The sequence below is a fragment of the Heterocephalus glaber genome, unplaced genomic scaffold (assembly GCF_053883595.1).
Source record: "Heterocephalus glaber isolate CG9 unplaced genomic scaffold, H.glaber_assembly_v1.0 deba00001531, whole genome shotgun sequence".
In the NCBI taxonomy this organism is placed as follows: domain Eukaryota; kingdom Metazoa; phylum Chordata; class Mammalia; order Rodentia; family Bathyergidae; genus Heterocephalus; species Heterocephalus glaber.
Window position 1 is genome coordinate 6,372,690 of NW_028258329.1, and position 14,867 is coordinate 6,387,556.

Consider the following 14,867-nt stretch of genomic DNA (forward strand, 5'->3'; position numbering starts at 1 on the left):
TATCTAGTCTCCAGATGATGGGCAGTTGGGCTGTTTCCAAGTTATAGCTATTACAAATTGTGCTGCTGTGAACATGGGTGCACATATATCACTGTGGAATGATTCTTTTAGTTCTTTGGGGAAGATACCCAGCAGGGGACTAGCTGGGTCAAATAGGACTTCCAGTCCTAGTTCTTTGAGGTATTTCCATATTGACTTCCACAGTGGTTGCACCAGTCTACACTCCCACCAGCAGTGGAGCAGGGTTCCTCTTTCCCCACAGCCCCGCCAGCATTTGTTATTGGTTGATTTCATGATAGCAGCCATTGTTTCTGGGGCAAGATGTCATCTCAGCGTTGTTTTCATTTGCATCTCTCGAATGACCAGTGATGTTGAACATTTTTTCATATGTTTATTTGCTGTTTCTACTTCTTTGTCTGAGAAATGTCTGTTCATTTCAGATGTCCATTTTTGGATTGGGTCTTTAAATTTGGGAGGTCTGATTTTTTTAAGTTCTTTATAGATTCAAGATAGTAGACCTTTGTCTGAGGAACAGAAGGTGAAAATTTTTTCCAACATTGTGGGTTGCCTCTTCACACTGCTGGTGGTTTCTCTTGCTGTGCAGAAGCTTTTTAATAAGAAGAGATCCCACTTGTTGATTGTTTGTGCTAGTTCATGTGCAACTGAGGTTTTGTTCATAAAATCTTTTCCTATACCAGTGTCTTCAAGAGTTCTACCTAACCTCTGTTCCAGCCAGTTCAGTGTTCCTATTTTAATATTTAGATCTTTAATCCATTTCGATTTTAATTTAGTGCATGGTGAGAGATATATAGGTCTAGTTTTAATCTTTGGCAAGTTGAAACCCAATTTTTCTAGTGCCATTTACTAAAGAGGCTATCTTTCCTCCAGTGAGGGTGTTTGCCTCCTTTGTTCAAGATGAGGTGGCTGAGTGTGTCTGGAGTTGTTTCTGCATCTTCTAATCTGTTCCACTGGTCCTCAGGTCTGTTTCTTTGCCATTACCATGCTGATTTTATCACAGTAGCTTTGTAGCATAGTTTCAAGTTGAGGGTTGTGATACCCCCTGCCACGTTTCTGTTGCCTAGAATTGCTTTTGCTATTCTAGGTCTCTTGTTTCAAATGAATTTTTGGATTTTTTTCTCAAGGTCCATGAAGTATGCTGCTGGGATTTCAATAGGGATAGCATTGAATCTATATAGCAGTTTTGGAAGTATGACCATTTTTACTATGTTGATTCTTCCTACCCATGAGCAAGGGATGTCTTTCCATTTTCTGATATCATCTTCAATCTCTCTTTTCAGAGTGCTATAGTTTTCAGAGAAAAGGTCTTTGATTTCTTTTGTTAGGTTGCTTCCTAGGTCTTTTAGTTTTTTGGATGCTATTGTGAAAGCTATTTGTGATGCTATTGTGATGCTATTGTTTTCCCTATTTCTCTCTCAGTGAGTCTGTTGTTTGTGTAGAGGAAAGCTATTGATTTTTGTATGTTGATCTTGTATCCAGCTATTTTACTGAATTGGTTGTGAAGTCTAGAAGACTTTTGGTGCAGTTCTTGGGGTCTTCTATATAGAGTATTATGTCATCTGCAAATAATGACAATTTGACTTCATTTCCTATCTTTATTCTTTTTATTTCTTTCTCTTATCTAATTGGTGTGGCTAATGTTTCCAAAACTATATTGAATAGGAGTGGTGATAGTGAACATCCTTGTCTTTTTCCTGATTTTAGTGTGAAGGATTTCAGTTTTTGATATTGGCTGTTGGTTTTTCATAGATGGCTTTTATCAGATTGAGGTAGAAACTGTCTATTCCAATTTTTTGTAGAGTTTTTATCATAAATGCATGTTGGATTTTTGTCAAATGCTTTTCTGCATCTATTGAGATGATCATATGGTTTTTGTCCTTGGCTCTATTGATAGAGTTAGTGTAATACATTTATTGATTTGTGTATGTTGAACCATCCCTGCATCCCTGGGATGAATCCCACTTGGTCAGCGTGTGTGATCTTCTTGATGATCTTCTGCATTCTATTTGCCAGATTCTTATTAGGGAATTTTGCATCTATGTTCATTAGTGAGATTGGCCTATAGTTCTCTTTTTTGGTTGGCTCTTTCTTTGCTTTGGGGATCAAGTTGATGCTTGCTTCCAGGAATGAATTCGGGAGTATTTCTTCCCTTTCAATTTTGTTGAAGAGTTTAAAGAGTAGTGGCAGTAGTTCCTCTCTAAATGTCTTGTAGAATTCGTCAGTGAAGCCATCAGGACCCAGGCTTTTCTTAGTTGATAAGCTTTTAATTATGTTTTGAATTTCATTGGTTGATATTGGGTTGTTTAGAATTTTTAGGTCTTCTTCATTCAACTTTGGTAATTCATATGTATCTAGGAATCTGTCCATTTCTGCTGTGTTTTCCATCTTATTGGAGTATAGGTTCTCAAAGTACGTATTGATGATCCTCTGGATTTCTGCTCGGTCTGTTGTAATTTCATTCTTTTCATTTTTAATAGCATGGATTTGGGCCTTTTCTTTCCTTTTCCTGATGATAAGTTTGGCTAAGGGTTTGTCAATTTTGTTTATTCTTTCAAAGAACCAACTCTTGGCTTTGTTGATTTTTTGTATTGTTCTCTTAGTCTCCATTGCATTGATTTCTGCTCTGATCTTTATAATTTCCTGCATTGTATGAGCTTTGGGTTTGTCCTGATCTTCTTTTTCTAAAAGAAGCTTGAGGTTCAGCATCACGTTGTTTAATTGGGGTTGTTGTGTTTTCCTAATATGAGTGTTCACTGCTATGAATTTCCCTTGTAAGACTGCTTTCATTGTATCCCATAGATTCTGATATGTTGCACTGTCATTGTCATTTAATTGTAGGAACTGTCTGATTTCTTCAATTTCCTCTGTGACCTATTGGTTATTCAGAAGTGTGTTGTTCAATTTCCATTTGTTTTGTGAAATTCTTGGGGTTTCTTTTGTTGTTGATCTCCAATTACATCGCACTATGGCCTGCTAATATACAGAAAATAACTTCAATTCCTTTGTACTTACCTAAACATGTTCTGTGAGCGAGTATGTGGTCAATTTTGGAGAACAACCCGTGTGCAGCTGAAAAGAATATGTATTCTGATTTTGTGGGGTGGAAGACTTTGTAAACATCTGTTAAGTTCATTTGTTCAAGAGTTTGAGTTTTGGTATTTCATTGCTTATTTTTTGTCTAGTTGATCTATCTATTTGTGACAGTGGGGTATTGAGGTCCCCCACTACTATTGTATTAGTGCTTATTTGATTTTTTCATGTCCATTAGTATTTGTTTTATATAGTTGGGTGCACTAGTGTTTGGTGCATGTATATTTATGATTGTCATCTCTTCCTCTTGGATTGTTCCCTTTACAAGGATGTAGTGTCCTTCTTTGTCTCTCTTAATCAGTTTTGGTTTGAAATGCACTTGAACTGCAAAGAGGATAGCTACTCCTGCTTTTTGGGGGGTTCCTGTCACATGGAGTATTGTTTTTCCACCCTTTAACTTTCAGTCTATGAGTTTCTTTTTAAATTAAGTATGTTTCTTATATGCAGCATATTGTTGGATCTTGCTTCTTGACTCATTCTGGCAGTCTTTTTCTTTTAATTGGTGAATTGAGACTGTTAACAGTGATAGTTATAACTGATACATATTGACTTATCATTGTCATGACTTTCTTTTTGTTGGATTCTCTCCCTTTACATTTAATTTCTTGACATGCCTGATGGATTGATTCTGCTGGGCTTCCTGGGGTTGTGATCCTCATTGCCTTTTCCTAGGATATTGTCTAAAATTTTTTGGAGTGCTAGTTTGGTATTCATGAAGTTCCTAAGGTGCTCTTTGTCACCAAAGTATCCTATTTCTCCATCAATTTTGAGAGATAGTTTTCCAGGGTACATCCATCTGGGTTGGAGGCTGTTTTCCTTTAGGGCTTGAAATATATCACTCCAATCTCTTCTTGCCTTGAGGGTTTGTGTTGAGAAGTCTGCTATGATTCTGATGGGCTTTCGTTTGTATGTGATCTTTTCTCTTAACTGCTTGTAGAATTTTGTTCTTCTGTTGGGTTTCTGGAATCTTAACTATTACATGCTACGTGTAGTTTTGTTTTGTTTTTTTTTTTGATCAAGGCTAGCTGGAGTCCTATATGCCTCACTTATCTGTATGTCAAGTTCTTTTCCCCTGCTTGGGAAGTTTTCTGCCATCACTTCTCTGAACAGTTTTTTTATGTCATCTGCACTCTTTCCTATTTCTTCATTGACTCAGACCAGTCTTACGTTATTCTTCTTTGCATCGTCTAGCAGCTGCTGGATTGATTTCTCATGGTCCCTTAGTATTTTAAAGAAATTTTTCTTTTCCTAGTCACTATTTGCAATCTTATCTTCTATATCTGAAATTCTGTCCTCACATTGGCTCATTCTGCTGCATAAACTTTCAATGAGGTTTTTAATCTCCTGGAAATCTGTTTTCATCTGTTTTATGGATTCCATTTGTTTCCTATGTTGGGATTCCATCATGTTCCTCAGCTCCTCTATTTTTTTTGTCTGTGTCCTCTCTAGATTTATTAATTATGTCTTGCACTATGGACACAGTGTCTGCTGTTACGTTAGAAATTATTTTTGATTTCATTTTTTCCAGATCCTCTTTTGTTGCCAGTTCAGGGAGTCTGGTGGTTGAATATTAGATTGTTCCATGTTGTTTTCCTTTGGGATTTCTTTAGGTGATCAGGAAGTCCTCTCATTTCAGCAGTGGGAGGGGTGTGTGTACTGCTGGCACACGTGTGGCTCTCTCTCTCGGCGCTGTGGGGGGCTCTGCTAGTCTGCCCTGGGGGCAGTGTTATGGTGGCCTGAAAGGCTCACTTCCTTTGTGCTGTGGGGTGGCGGCTCTGCTCCTCTGTGCTGGGGGCAGTGGTTCAGCTGCCCAGAAGGCTCCTCTTCATGCTGGTGGCAGCTCTGTTCCTTGGTCCTGGGGGCGGTGGTACGTATGGTGCCCCAGAAGGCTCCTCCTCAGCGCTGGGGTAGGCCCTGCTCCTCAGCACCGGGGGCAGTCATAAGGCAGCCTGGAAGGCTCACCTCCTCCTCAGTGCTCAATGCTCTGTCTTAGAGGCACTTTGCAGAGTAAAAGAAGGCAGTCTCTAAAACTCACACACTGAGTGATTCCGTTTAATGTGTCCCCCAAAAGATAAAAGTGAAGGGTAAAGAGCAAGTTGGTAGTGGTAAGCAGGTTTGAGGGTCAGGAGGATATGACTTCACAAAGGGATCCTAATTGTGGTGGTAGTTACACAAACACATACATATATGTGTCATTGGACTGTATATCAAAAGCATGAATTTTACTATATGTTAATAATTAAATCTTCGTGGGGAAAAAACTGAAAAATAATACACCAAAATTACATTCTTTTTTTAAGATAATAGTCATGGGATTTTTTCTTATTTTCTCAATTTGAGTGGAATTATTATCATTATTATTAGTGCTGGGGATTGTCCTCAGGGCACAGATATGGTGTGTATGTGCTCTACTGAGCCAAACCCTGGCTCAATAAATTACATTATAGATAAATAATGTGCTTATAAACAAATCTATCCAGGAGCTCTAAAATTATGATGGTGTATGAAATTTGGGAAAGGAACTGTTAGCCCTTCATATTACAATAATATCTGAAGACACACTGCATCCTGGGTTATCAGGGGCAGTTCAAATCGTGTCCAAGGGTCTGTTTATAAAACTGATAAAGTACGCAGTTCACTTGAGGAAATGGAAGTGAACATAATCATGGAATTTTTGCTTTGTTAAAAGCTTTTTTTAAGCCAAGAATAATGGAACACACCTATAATCCCAACAACTCAGGAGGCTGAGGTTGAAGGGTCACAAGTTTGAGCCCTACTTGAGCAACTTAGTGAGACTCTGTCTCAAAATTAGAAATGTGAAGGGCTGGGGCTGTAGTTCAGTGATTGAATTCTTGCCTAGAATACGAGAAGCTCTGGGTTCCATCCCCAGTATCACTACCATAGACACACACACACACACACACACACACACACACACACACACACACACCCCTACTTCTTTTATTTGTAAATTTTATTTTTGTAGAAGTCTATTCAATTTTGATGCCAAATATATGAGACTGTGTCATAAGGCAGTAATAACCCATGTTGACATGAATTGCTTCACTTGTTCCTTATCCCTTCCCTTCCCCAGGAGTTAAGTAGGGTAGTGAATATGTTTGTATTCGAAAAGAGAAAAATGAGGTACAGAACACTCTAGTGTAAGGAGTAGGCAATAAAATTGTCATTTGCTTTCATTTTCTTCCCAGGAAACAGATTGTACTTTTTTGTGGCTTGCTAATAATGATATAAAAGGTAATATCACAATTGTTTCTCTTGAGAATTTCCTGGACATCACAGAAATGAAACAAGTGTTGTATGTTTTGGGAGAGAAAATATTGTTTTCTTGTTGAACATTCACAAATGCTTTGGCCGTAATGAAATTCCTTCATCTGGTTTTTCAGGATTTTACATTGCACGCTGATAATGCCTCTGCACTACCTCGAGCCTTTCTTCTCATACATCTTCCTCAACCTACAGCTGCTGCTTCTACAGGCCCTGCATGTTTACTGGGGTTACTTAATCCTGAAGATGCTTAAAAAAAATATATTACGGAAGGTAAGAGATATACAAATATTATTGTTCCTAGCAAGTAAACTTCATTGCCAGATTAAAGGTCAGGCCCAAACAATGGACCACTCAAGTTAATTCGTAGTTTAAAGTATGGTTTGGTTTTTTTATTTTTAATATTACTGGGAGCAAACCCCATGCCTCTTATTTTCCAGGCAAGCACTCTACCATTGAGCTATTGTTTGATTATTCTTAGTAAGTATTTTCTCTACAATGTAGACCTTTAATAAATAAGTCTCTAAGGTACATTTAGAAAATTGCTTTTAGGGATTAAAGATATATGTAGTTCAGTGGCAGAGCACTTGCCTAGCATGCTCTTGGGTCAGTCCCCAGCACTGGAAAAACAAAAAGAAGATGGAGGAGGAGAAATTGTCTTTATTCAAATTTGCTTTTTTGGGGGTAAAAATTTTAATCCCCAAACTGATAGTTACTGTTTAAAGAATCCCCTAATGAGTCAAAGTCTTCTCTAGTTTGGGACTAGATGTATGATGATAGTTGAGTATCATTTTAGAGGCTTATTTTTACCTTTGCTGAGCATCCAGTTCACAAGTAGTGATCTATTCTTGAGATGGTTTCTACCCTGTGAAATATTTTCCATCATTTGGCTATACTTTATTTCTGAAAACATCTTTCTCGGAATACAGCCATGCATTATCACTTAGCAACAGGACACATTGGAAAGATGCCTTGTTAGGTGATTTGGTCATTATGTGACCATTATAGAGTATACTCACACAAACCTAGATGGCATAGCCAAGATCAGTAATGGCAAACCTTTTAGAGCTTTCAATGATAACAAACAGCCCACTGTGGCATGCAGGCCATAGATTCGCCATTACTGGCTACTATATGGTAAACTCCTAGGCTAGTATATACCCACATATATATGTGCATCTATCAAATATGTATGTGTGTATGTATATACATATACATATATATACATATATATGTGCATATATATACATATATATATGTGTATATATATATGGTATAGACTGTTGTTTCCAGGGCCATGAGGTTAGATTAAGCACAAGAGAAAATGATGCAGGGGATTTTGCTCAGTGGCACCGCACCTGCCTCGTAAGCACAAGGTCCTGAGCTCGATCTTCGGTACCCACCCTTCCCAAAAAAGTGATCCATTAAACATAGGATGTATGATGCATGGAATGTATGATGCTGCTGCTTGGGAACACAGCATACTCTTGTACAATACACTTTTTTTTTTTTTGGTATTGTGGATCGAACTCAGGACGTTGCATTTGGGAGGCAGGCGGCAGCACCACTTAGCTAAATCCCCAGCATAATGCACTTTTTAATGCATAGAAAGAATACACCCTTGCTGAGCATGGTGGCGCATGCCTGTAAATACATCCTAAAATAAGAGGTATACTATGATAAATACACAAACCAGTAGCTTAGTCACTTATTATCAAGTGTTACATGCTGCCCTGAATTGTCTGTGCTGTACTTTTGTACAACTAGTAATGCAGTAAGTTTGTTTACACCAGCATCATCACAATTGCACACTAATGTATTGTTCTACAAAATTAGGATAACTGCAACCTTTGTAGGTGATAGAAATTTTTAAGCTCCATTACAATTTTATGGAACCTCCATCATATATATGGTGCATCATTGACTGAAAGGTAGTTATGTGGCCCATGGCTATAAAAATAAATTGATACCTTTTAGACAATACAAGGCTTTGTGTTTGTTTTGTTTTAAACTTGGTTCTGGACTTTAATTCCAGAGCAGAACAAGGGAAGAACCATAGAAATGAGTAAGACACAATCACTGATTTTATTGAAATAGCCCATTATTTAGTGGAAAATATTCACCTTACAGCAACTCACTATAATGTACAGAATGTCCAATGCTAAACAGAGGTCCAAAGGACTTGCTGTGGAAGAGGAGATAAAAGAGAAATGTATTGACTCAAGGGGCCAAGGGAAGTTCCACTGAGTAATGGAGTTTGAGTTGCACCTTTAAAGCAAGGAAAAAAATCAAATCACATTCTTGTTTGTTGGAAATCATCAAAGAAAGTTTCAGGTGAGCATCTTACAAATTGAAAGCTGCACCCGGTCTGCTCTGGAGTATTACCATCCGTGTACAACACAGATTATGTCATTATCAGGCTGAGGAACTTATATGTAATGAATAGGCTGATAATTAGTTGGGTAAGTCTATTTTTTAAATCAAATCTCTCATTAATGGACTTTTCTACTTCATTACTTGTGTCTCAAAGATCCCTGAAGAATTGACAAATGAAATAGACATTGTAATAATTGACTTCTGGGTGTTTTGCCATTTTTTAGCTTCCAGGTTTAGACAGAGGTATAGGAAATGGAGCTGTATCTAAATGTTTTTTGAATTACTGATATGAGATTATCTCCTTGAGAGTTCTCTTCCTTAAAGTTGGATTGCCAGGGAAAAGAACTTTCATTGAATGATTCCAGTTCATGAAAATTCAAAATAGTTTTTCTATGATCTCTAAAAAAGTTACCTTATCTCTAAGTGACTGTAAAGTCAAAGTAACCAAGAGGAGGTTAAGATTTGAGCCATTAGACAGTTTTCACATGCAGTAATTGGCGTAAAAGGGAAGGCTCTGATCTGAACCTGTAATTCAATTGGCCAAGGCTGTTTGGACCTCCCTTGCCCACATAGAAACTATGCTCTCATTAACTGGTGAGTGATGGTAATTACAGGCCTGGAAGGGACCCGGGGAGGGCAAAGCTTGGAAGCCAGAAGATACCCTTGTTTAGGTTCACTGTGATTTTCACATTTCTGATCTCCAATGTGTCATGCCAGGCCTGATTAGAAAGTCAGGAGGCTGGTGAACTGTAGACAAGAATCCCTGATTTTTCATGCTGTCCTTTGCAAAAGCTGTTTCCAATTGCAATTTGACAGCAGTGGTGGAGGCCCCTGCAGCCCTAATCCCTGCAGTCCTATGACTTCAGCTGGCTTGCATATGCATTCTATTTTCCACAGCAGTGGCAAAACTGGCTGTGAAATCAGCTTATTCCTCCAAAGCCATAAAGCCTCCTTTTAAAAAATGGTATTTGAAAACATAGTTGCATTTCAGAGAAGAGGATAGGAGTAGCAGCAGAAGTTGAAATTCTTAGAGGACTAAGTAAATCAATTTTCAACCCTATTTAAAAAGTGTTTAGCATTTAATGAAACTTTAGTTGTTGCTAAGGTGACTAATTCTTGATGCTTTAAAAATGGAAGTGCTGCTCATAGACTTCCAAAAATTTTTTTAACCTTATAACAGAGATTGAGAATTTGTCCCTTTAATTCCTTACATATGAAAGGCTCTCCATAAATAATTTTGAATATGCAAATAATAAGTAATTTGGGGAAACAGACCACACTGTTTTGAGTGGAAAGTTACAAAATTATTAATCAGTTTTGATCTCCATGAATTTGCATGGCACAGTGAAGAGAAGAAAATTATTATACTTCCTAAAACTAGTAATGTTTTGCAATAATTGCATCTTATTTTCCCTAAACAATGAAGTTCTTGTAGACATAGCATATTATGAATAGGGCCTTCTACTGTTTGCTTTTTTTCTTGAATATCTTAAAAATTGAAGTCATGGTTGCATTACAAAGAGGAGGAGAGGAAATTCTTAGAAGAAAAAGTAAATCAGTTTTCAACTCTGTTTAAGAAGTGTTTAGCATTTCTGTTATTAAGCATATTTGTATCTACTGCCTCCATTTCCTCACCTGTAAACTAGGGATGATGATACGGTTTCAGGATGCTAATTTATATAGACCTTGCATTCTCAACCATCTTGCTGCCTGAGCATAAGGCTTGGCACTGAAACCCATGAGTCCTATATAATGGGTTATTTTGCGATGAACTGCCAACCAACACACATCACATCAGGAACATGACAGAGTGACACATTCATCTTGTCGTTCTCTTTACATACATGAGAGGTGCTTTTAGAGAAAATTAGAAGAAATATAATATCCTTTTGTTTAATGTTACTTAAGAGAACTTGATCATCACTGAGCTTTTATTTTTTCTTTCTAAGTATCATACTGGGTCCTGGCCAGCTCAGGCACGTCTCTGTGACATCTTACATTGGTGAATAGCCAAGATGTGCAGGGGGAGCTGGAGCACGCAACCATTAAAGCCAGGATGGAGACACTAGCCCCTTGGCAACCTGCCCCAGCCATCTGTAACTCAACAGTCAATGTTTCTTAAGTTCACAGATGACACTTTGCATACCCTACACTGGTTCAGTTAAAGAAAGGAACATGTAATAGACAGGAAGACACTGAGCCCTAGGCCTAGTCCACACAGTGACTTCATGAGGAAGCCCAGACTAGAACTCAGGTCTCCTAACTTATAGTACTTCACCATTTTTCTTACTCTTCATTTGAATTAAAGGCAGAAAATAACTACCTAGAAAATTAATTTAAAATACTTGTATGAAGTAAACAATTATGAGTATATAAATAAACTGAGTAACCAAAATGATAGTTTAAAGTGCAGCACAAATAAACTTTTAAACTTTTTTAAAGGACAAGAAAATGGTCTGTTGTGGTTTTTTTGGTACTGGGGATCAAACTCGCGTCCTTGCACTTGCAGGACAGTTGGTGGCACCGCTGAGCTAAATCCCCAGCCCTGTTCTGTTGTTTTTTTAATCCAGAATCACTTTCAAGTAAAACAGTTAGGGAGCCAAGAGTACAATTCTGTGTAGAATTAAGCCTCAGCTCTGCCATCCCCTGGCTGAGGGATCTTGGGCATTTTCCTTCTGTCCACTGCTTCAGTTTCCTCACCTGTAAACTAGGATGCTGATATCAGTACCTGCTTATAGTATAATGTCCTTCAAATGTCAGCCACATTGTAAGCTGCCATCATCATTACCAGTATTCCTTACACAATTTCCTTCTACTGAATCACAAAGAGCCTGTAAGTTACAAGTTGTGTAGTACTCGGCAACTGTGCCAAATAACATTTGGAAACTCTGCCTGGAATATGGTTAAGCCTCTTCATTTTGCCTAGAGAGATGGTGTGGCAGCTGATATCAGGTATCGAATCCTTGGTTTGCAGCCAAGGGTTCCAATGACAGTTTCCTAAGCTGTCTTCTGCCAGCTAACTTTCATGACTTACATTCCAGATGATCTTTTTTTGACACATTCTCTCAGATGTCAGTATATTAGGGAAGAAATACAAAGTCTATAACATTCAAAAAGTTGCTCAATCTCTTACATTAGTAGATAGTAGCAGACATGAAAAATGCATTTTGCTGAAAAACCTTCATAAATACATCACAAAGATTAACAATTGAAATAAAGTATTATAAAAATACTTTCAATATATATTTCTATATTCCTTAATATTTATTCAGATTACCTAGTTTGACAGTTTCTTCAAGAAACAATAGTGGGATTTGTAAATTTCTGATGCTAAAAATAACTACTAATTTGCTTGGCTAAAAGAATTTCTAATTTGAATATTCTTGTCCATTATATATCTGCTGCCACAACACGATAGACTTCCTAGATAATTTATATGTCCACCCAGACCCTTGGCTCCTCTTCTCAAGGCTTGCTACTATGTAGAGCATACCACTCACACCCACATTTGTGAATTTGTGCTGATAGTAAGCCTCCTGGTCACTCCATGAAGCCACTGTTACTATCTCTTTACAGAAGAGGAGAGTGAGGATGGGTGAAGATGTCACATGACTTGCCCCTGTCTTCACACAATGATGGGATTCACACCCAGGAAGCCAGGAACTGCAGAGCCCATGTTGTAATGCTGTGCTCTTCTGCACCCCTGGTGTTCACTTTGGTGAGCACCTGCCCTCAAAACAAGTGATCCCTTCCCATGTGTCTGTGTTTTTGTATTTTGCTGGGTGTGCATTTAGTCTGGCTTATGCCCAGCTCTCATGAATTTCATAATTGTATCTTTGACTTTACTTTGTTATCTTTGACATCACTACTTTGCAAATAATTAATTCCAGCCCTTCATAGAAGGCATTTTAGAAAATATCATTAAAGCCATCCCATTAGGAGTTTTTCTAGTTTAAAGCAATCATAAGCCTGTGTTTTTATAAACATGAAAGGATAAGAGTTTTTCAAGAAGATAATTATCTTCATTGCTCTTAGATAATAAAAGCAAGAAAATATATTATGAGGTGAGAGTCAGAGCTCGAGTACATCCACCTCTTCCCAGCTCTTCTGCCCCCATGAAATTACTGTTACTTTGCCCTTGATCTGTATTTGATCCACAGGTACCACAAGGGCACTGAGATGAGTGTTCGGGAAAAGACCCAAGCACATTTGTAATCTAAGATGGATGCATACCAGAAAGGAGGGATTTACTTGCAGAGCTAGTCAAAGGCTTAGAGAGGAAAGGGGCTTCCCATCCCATGGTTGTGCAGATCAGGACTGGGACAGACACAGTGACACAGTGAACTGGCTTTCAGTTGTGTGTGTGTGTGTGTGTGTGTGTGCACGCGTGTGGTACTAGGGATTGAACCTAGGGCCTTCACACTGAGCTATAGCTCCAGTGTTTAAATTTTTTTTTTAATTTTGAGACAGGGTCTCACTAAGTCACTAAGTTACCCAAGCTGAGCTCAAACGTGCCATTTTCAGCCTCCCAGAGTGCTGGGATTACAGGTGTGCAAAACTACGTCCAGCTCAAATATGCTTTCTCTACCCCAGGTTAACATTATCCTGGCATTCTCATGGACTTGGATGTTCAGAATCTTTTTTGCAAGCCATTCTCCTATTGCTGTTTTCTAAAATGACTCCTCTTTTTGCTGGGACGGTGGCGTGATGACCACACTCAGGTGTGGCAGTGCCTCTGCAGCTGACACACCAGCACATCTTTATGACTCTTAATTCCAGGCAAACTGACCTCTGATGGGAACAGATTATATTAGCATTTTTTAAAGTAAAAGAATATTTCATGTTGCCTTTCTTCTGTCCACCCTCTGTTCCTTTGGAAGTAGGTATAGAAAGCAGCTGGATGCCACCCAGAGCTGGCTGAAGACTGCTACCCCATGAAGGTTTCAGCTGCTGGTGTCCATGTAAAACCAGCAGGCCTCACTTCCCTGCAGTTGCCCATGCATTCTTTAATTACATGAAAGACTTGCCATACTTGCCTTATCACATATAAGTTCCCTTTGTACATGCTTACATTTCTTGTCTAAATATTGTTTCTAACAATTATTTTCAAAATACTAGTTCTTTAGAGGTTCTGGACTAGCCAAATCATTTGACTAGTAGGAAGTCAACTGAAGAGTTGCCAAGTGAAGGGGCTTACTCAGAAGGAGAGCTGCCTAGGGTAAGCTTTCACTGATACCTGTGGCATTCAAATCTTGCATTTCTGCCCTCTTTCCCAAGTGGTGACCATGATGTCCCCTGAGCCACTTGCCATATCTTGTTACAGTTGGAAATGAGGGTGAAGGGTGGGGAAGATCCAAGTACAAAGAGCTCAAAGAAGCTCTGACATTTCTTGCACCCCTGATTTTAGAAATCATTTCACAAAAATGGAATGAATGTTTATGTAACCCTGAAAAGAACAGACCATCTCCTTTTTATTAGTAGAGAGACACTCACATGCACATAAAAACAGGCACACACTCAGATATCTTATGTGGAATCTGAGCTTTAGACAAGGGGGACAGGCACAATTCATGGCTTGTTAATAAATCTACACACCCCACGAGGATGTGAAAACTTCGTTAATGGGCTCTTGGATGAGAGAGATTGGTAAAAACAGGTGTGTAGGAGACGCCATGCCGGTCAGCTCTGTCCCTGTTAATCCCCTCTGTTTTCTGTGGCCACATCCTGTGCCCACCTCTGTACTCTCACTATGAAAGTCTCAGAAGAGAACGTCATATAACACAAAAGAAATTTTATTTCTGAAAACATTCCATTTGTAGACAAGGGTAAAAGGAATTAGTTTTTAAAACATTTTCATTTTGATTTATCATGTGGGCTTTAGTGCTTGAATGATTTATGATGCAGATGGCTTGGTCCATGTTCTGTTTTAGGAACAGTAAATGTACCATCTGTCGGGCTCTGGGCTCTTGAGGGGGCTGTGTTCTTCCAGTGGTGTCTCCTTGCTGCATGCAGCAGCTTGGGAAATCTCAAGCAGAGCAGCATGGAAACACACTCTGCATGGTCCCCAGCCTGTACTCAGAGGCCTGACTTAACCTGTC

The 14,867-nt window shown here is 38.7% G+C and overlaps 1 protein-coding gene across 5 annotated transcripts in view; it reads left to right on the forward strand.

Moving 5' to 3' along the window:
- Cers3 (ceramide synthase 3) overlaps positions 1 to 14,867 on the forward strand; it is a 131,814-nt gene that overhangs the window by 89,471 nt on the left and 27,476 nt on the right. For 4 of the 5 annotated variants that reach the window (XM_021264747.2, XM_087188287.1, XM_004852681.3 and 1 more), the window contains one exon: positions 6,513 to 6,666. In XM_021264747.2, coding sequence (XP_021120406.2) covers positions 6,513 to 6,666 — 154 coding nt within the window. Of the gene's footprint in view, positions 1 to 6,512; positions 6,667 to 8,523; positions 8,728 to 14,867 lie in introns of all 5 variants that reach the window. The other variant, XR_002397469.2, reaches the window with a different exon arrangement.